This window comes from Talpa occidentalis, unplaced genomic scaffold (assembly GCF_014898055.3).
Source record: "Talpa occidentalis isolate TD23 unplaced genomic scaffold, MPIMG_talOcc4v2.1 talOcc4.11, whole genome shotgun sequence".
NCBI lineage: Eukaryota > Metazoa > Chordata > Mammalia > Eulipotyphla > Talpidae > Talpa > Talpa occidentalis.
Window position 1 is genome coordinate 24996688 of NW_023601104.1, and position 6000 is coordinate 25002687.

Genomic DNA, 6000 nt, shown 5'->3' on the forward strand with positions numbered 1-6000 from the left:
TTTTAGTAATAAAAGAGAAAAAAAATAATGCAAAGTGATACTTTGTAAGTGACTCCAGAGTTCTCTGAATTTAGAAATTTTCTATAACCTGTCTTACTCCACAGAAGATAGTTAACTGTTGGTTCACTTTTTCTTCTACCATCAGATTATACCAGTTTTTATTCTTACTCCTTCATTCTTTAAAAACAAAGAATATTTTATACACTACTCATCAGTAGTTTAAAGTTCCTTATGCGTCTCTGCCTTCCCTTTTACCACATTAGAGCAATCAGTCTCTAACTCCTGACTGTAATCACAAAAAGTGAAAGAAAGTGATTTGTCAAAAGTCATATTTGGGAAGTTAATACAAATGTGTTAAAAAGTTACAAATGTATACTGAATGCAAGACAAAAATATGCTTGGCTCGGCAGTCCTAAGTCAAAGCGAGCAGAAAAAAACCACTAATCGGGTATTTTCCAACTTAATCAAGTGAAACTACACTCATTCAAAGCATTCCGTCAAAATTTCAACCCGATGCTTTTTTTTTTTTTTTTTTTAACCCCAGTGCTATCAAAAACACTGCAGCTTTTCAGTATACTTTGGGGCAAGTCAAAACTTTAAAATCGAGACTTTATAACAAAATAATGCAGCCAGTCCTAGCACATAGTGAAAATAAAAATCGTCTTCCAATTCGCGTTTCGAAAAACCAAGAATTCGGTTTTGAATAACCAAGAATTCATATAAGCTTCCAGTAAATTTAACTTCGATGGGGGCGGCTGGGGGGAGTCCCATACTTTGTGGCTAGAGCATAAAAGTCCACCAAGCAACTCTTCCATCGGGGTCACCTCGGGACCTTCCCTCCAAGAGACCCAGTCCCCCATAAACCAAAGAACACCCCGAAAGCCCTTTGCCCTGGGCACCAGAAAGCGTCCCCGGAATATAAACACACCCTCCTGAAAAGCCTCGGGAGGTGGACAAAGCCGCGGGGCTGCGAGCCCCCGGGACGCCGCGAGCCCCCGCCACGCTGCTCCTCCGCTGACCGCGGCGGGCCGGGACCGCGCGAGTCCAGAGCACCCCGGCAGCCCCCCGCAGGCACCCCAACTTCCCACGAGCCTGCGCGGCGGCTCACCTCCGCGCGCACCCCCGTTCCGCCGCCGGGCCGGGCAGCAGGCTGAGGGCGTGTGGAGACGAGCACAGCCCGGCCCTGCCCGGCGAGGATGCGGCCGCCGGCCTGGGCGCCCCGGCTGCCGCCCGGCGCCCCCGACTTCGCCTCTCAGGGGGGCGACCGCCTCCTCCCCAGCCGCCGGGGAGCCGCGGGGGGGGCAAGGCCAAGCCGGGGGCCCCGAGCCGCCTCGGCCCGCCTCGGACAATGGCAGCCAGCGCTGTAGCGCCGCCGGCCGGCTGAGGAGCCGCCGCGCCCGCCGCGCGCAGGAACTGGGCTCCCTCGGCCCGGGCGCCGCTGCCGCCGCGCGGTCCGCCGGGATCACGGCGCCTCCGGCGCTCGGGGTCGTGCCTCACCTCCCAGCCCCGCCGCCCAGGAGAGGAGCAGAATTAACACTCGCGGCAGCACCATCTTCCGCCGACGCCGCCCGCTCGGGGTTAACAGCAGCACATCGAGCCGAAGGGGCGCAAGGTCCGGACTCTTCGCGGGGAGCCGGACCTCCCCCGGCAGGAGAAACGGCGAAGCGCCTCCCTCTCGCTTCACTTCGAGGGCCGGTAAGGTTCCCTGCTCCTTCAAAACAGGACCTGCCCCCCCTCGCTCGTGCGGCTCAGCTTCCCAGGCTTAGCGCTTCCCCCGCCCCAACGAGCCGCGCTGCCTCCGCCTCCTTCCTCATCACGTGACCCGGGCGGCCCAACAGGAAGCCGAGCCACACCCCTTCCCCCGGTCCCGCCCCCTCCCCCAGGAGCTCAGGGGCGCGCGCATGCGCGCAGGCAGTCTTCCCCGGCCGCTTCCTGTAGGCCGGGGAGGCGGGGTTTCCTCTCGCTCCTCCCCAACTTAAGAACTGATTCTTGGGCTGGAGTGGGATTGTGAGGGCTGTTGAGGGACCGCTTTCCACTTCTTTTTTTTTTTAATTTATTTATTCATACAAGCACTGTGTACAGTCTTGAAGCGCGGGAGGGTGAGCCAGAGCGGGGAGCAGAGCAGGCAGACTGACGAAGTACACTGCTGAGGGGAGCAGCGGGCGGCAGGAGAGGTCTGCGCGCCATGTGGGACCTTCGCCGGGGGCTGGGGATCGAACCGGCGGTGCAGAGGCTGCGGGCAGGTTCGCAGCCCAGCGCTCAACCGCTGCGCCAACGGGGAGGCCCCTCACTGCGGTTATTTAAGCACGTGTTTCATGGAGTTAAGACTTAAACCAAAGACCTGAAATCCTAAAACTAGAAGAAAACTGAGCAGAAAGCGCCTTGACCTTCATCTTGATTATTTTTTTGCATGTGACACCAAAAGCAAAAGTAAGTGGGGTGCACATCAAACTAAAGAGCTTCTGCACAGAAAAAAAGAAGTAAGCAACAAAATGAAATGGCAAACATCTGGAATGAGTGAAAATATTTGCAGGGCAGGGGTTAATACCCACAATAGCAAAATAGCCAACTATTTGAAAAATGGACAGAAGAACTAAAGAGACGGTTTTTTCCATAGAAAACATCAAATGGACAACAGGTATATGCAAAGATGCTCAGCATCGCCAATCATCAGGGAAATATAAATCAAAATCACAACGAGTATCACTTCACCTGTTGTCATCACAAAGAAAAGACATAATATTAGCAAGTATGTGGCGAAAACAGAACCATTGTGCACTCTTGGTAGGAATGTAAACTGGTACAGATACTATGGCAAACAGTATGAAGGTTAAAATAGGACTACCAGGGCCTCCCTGGTGGCACAGGGGGTTAAGATGCAACCTATAAAGCTCTCCCCAGCCACTGCAGCACAAGTTCTATCCCCAGCCAGCGAGCTACCCACATGGCGCAGCAGACCTCTCCTGACCGCCTGCTGCTCCCCTCAGCAGTGTATTTCAATCTGCCTGTTCTGTTACCCACTCTGTCTCTGGTGGATCCTCTCACCCCCCCACCATGCCTCTGGCCTGTACCCCAGTTCTTGTATGCATAAATAAATAAATCTTTAAAAAAAAAATAGGACTACCATATGATCCAGCCATTCCACTTCTGAGCATATATCCAAAGAAAATGAAATCAGGATCAGGAAATTATAACTGCACTCTCATGTTCATTGTAGCATTATTCACAACAGCCAGGTCATGGAAACAACCCAGTTGTTAATCTACCGATGGATGGGTAAAGATGTGATACGTATATTTTATGTCTGATAATCACACCACCCTTCTCCCAGTTACCTGGACTGGAGAGTGGCATCATCTCAGACTCTTCTTCCCTTGTCTGCTGATAACCAGTCACATACTGTAGGGTAAGGTAAAAGGTATCAGGCTTTTCTGCCCTTCCGCCATCAGGATAGATGAGGGAGCCCTGTGATCCTGGGTGCATGCCTGATGGCGGCACCTGGAGTGGGCACACCTGCGCTAAGAGACTGATTTATAAGGGTGGTGCAGCAGAGTGCGGTGTGTGGTAGTGCGGTGTTAAGGGTGGAGGAGTGGAGTGTACGGAGGAGTGCGGGGACTACAAACCATGGCGAAGAGCATGTGGCTGCTAGAACCGTTCATAAACCTGCTCGGAATGGGTTGGTTGCTTTACACATACCTATATTGATTCTTGCATAAAAACATCTCTCATGTGCCTCTTACCTTCCCTTTCTCCTATTGTCACTTCAAATTACACAATTACTTTCTCCTGTTTACATTGCTGCAGTACTTCTAACCCATTTCACTCCAGTCTCTTTCACTCCTGGGCATTTCAATCCGAAGCGATTTTCTTTTATTTCATCATTCTCAAGCAACTACTCCACCGGGACCATCAAAGTTCTGTTGGTTTGGGGCCTTCCTGGAGGTGCAGGGGGTTAAACACAGCACTATGAAGCAATCGCAGCCTCTGCAGCACGAGTTTGATCCCCAGCCAGCCAGGGAGCTACCCACATGGCGTGGCAGACTTCTCCTGTCTCACCCGCTGCTCCCCTCAGCAGTGTATTTCACTCGGTCTGCCTGTTCTGTTCCCCAGTCTGTCTCTTGTGAATCCTCTCACTTCCCCCTCCCCATTACCTCTGGCCTGTACCCCAGCTCGAGACAAAAGCCTCCCTGATGGCGCAGGCGGTTGAGGACAGCACTGTGAAGCTGTCTGCAGCCTCTGCAGTGTCGGTTTGATACCCGCCGGCTGCAGAGCATCCCACATGGTGTGGCAGACATTTCCTATCTTGCCTGCTGCTCCCCTCCGCAGTGTATTTCAGTCAGCCTGTTCTGTTCCCCACTCTATATCTCTGATGAATCCTCTCGCCCCCGCCCACACACACACACCTCTGGGCTGTACCCCGGTTCTTGTATGCATAAATAAATAAATCTTCTAAAAAAAAAATCTTAGGCAAGTGTGGCATCCATTGACTATAACGTTTGAAGACCAGTCTTAAACATCTGATTATATTTGGCTTATTATTTGAGTGTTCCTGGACCATGTGTGATCAAATTGATATTCAAACAAAATAATGCATAAAAGACCACAAGCTCAAAATAGAATCAGTTATGTTAAGCCCCACAGCACCAAACTAAGATTTAATTTAATTACAGTTTTGGCTTTCCTAGAAATGGAATTTGAAACCAGTCAATCAGGACATGCATGATCAGCACTTGTTAGGTAATCTGTCTGATAGTTTCTAAAGTAAACTGGGAATAGCCAACCTGCCTTTTTGCCAAGTATCACTTCCTATTTCTGCTTTCTTCTTTTATTTTGTAAAGTTCCTCAAGCCTCTTTCTATCTGCTAGATTGGATACTGTCTAATTTGAATCAGTTTTTGTTCAAATAAATGCAAAAGTTTTAAGTATTGCATTACAAAAGTGCTGCTCACAACTTGGTCATAAGCCAAATTAAACTAACAGGCATGTTTGACTTAACTTGTAATTAAATTTTTTTCTTAATTATATGTGAGTATTCAATAATGAGTATCTTCATGTGAAAACCTAGATTCCAGATTTCCTGTGAAAACTGTAAGATTAAGCAGACCTAAATTCTTGTAAGATATCAGTTGGCTGATATTGAATAAAGGATGCTGTTCTTGGATAGTGCTGGTCGAATCTCACCCCAGACTGTACTGTCAGTATTTGAACTTATCGTTGGTGTTTTGAGGAGATCAATTTCCAAATAACCTTGCTGTGTTTTCCGAGACCCGTGGGGCCCTACTAACCACATCTTAATCCCTCATCTGCAATTAATCATGCAATGCTTTATGGAAACTATTGTTTTATCCTGACACTACAGAGAGCAGAGATAGGGCAATTTTGAGGTGAAAGAGACCCAAAAGACCTTACAGTGTGGCATTATTCCTGATATGATGCCAGGCACCTTGATAAGCAGTTTACATTTGTGATCTCAATTATTCTTTGCACTAATGCAATGAAGTAGGCATATCCCACTTTACAGAAAAGGAAGTGGATGCTGACCAGACCTCTAATCCAAGTTTCCTTGACTCCATATCTGGTAGTCTAGTCTCTTGGATTACTGGCTAAACTCATTCTTTTTTTTTTTTTTTAAAGATTTATTTATTTACGCATACAAGAACTGGGGTACAGGCCAGAGGCGTAGGTGGTAAGAGGATTCACCAGAGACAGAGCGGGGAGTAGAACAGGTGGATCTACCGAAATACACTGCTGAGGGGAACAGCAGGCAAGACAGGAGAGGTCTGCTGCGACATGTGGGCAGCTCTCTGGCCAGACGGGGATCAAACTCGTGCTGCGGAGGCTGAGGACAGCTTCACAGTGCTGTGCTCAACCCTTTGTGCCACCAGGGAGGCCCCATTCTTTTTTTTAAAGATTTATTTATGTATACAAGAACTGGGGCCAGAGGTATGAGGGATGAGAGGATTCACCAGAGCCAGGATGGGGAACAGAACAGGCGGATTGA

At 49.2% G+C, this 6000-nt stretch overlaps 1 protein-coding gene across 1 annotated transcript in view; it reads right to left on the bottom strand.

The window, feature by feature from the left end:
* ADAM10 (ADAM metallopeptidase domain 10) overlaps nucleotides 1–1779 on the bottom strand; it is a 100064-nt gene extending 98285 nt beyond the window's left edge. Inside the window, exon 1 of the mRNA XM_037502573.2 lies at nucleotides 1498–1779. Within this exon, the coding sequence (XP_037358470.2) occupies nucleotides 1498–1552 (55 nt within the window). The 5' untranslated portion in view covers nucleotides 1553–1779. The remainder of the gene's footprint in view (nucleotides 1–1497) is intronic.
* Nucleotides 1780–6000: the final 4221 nt, after the last annotated feature.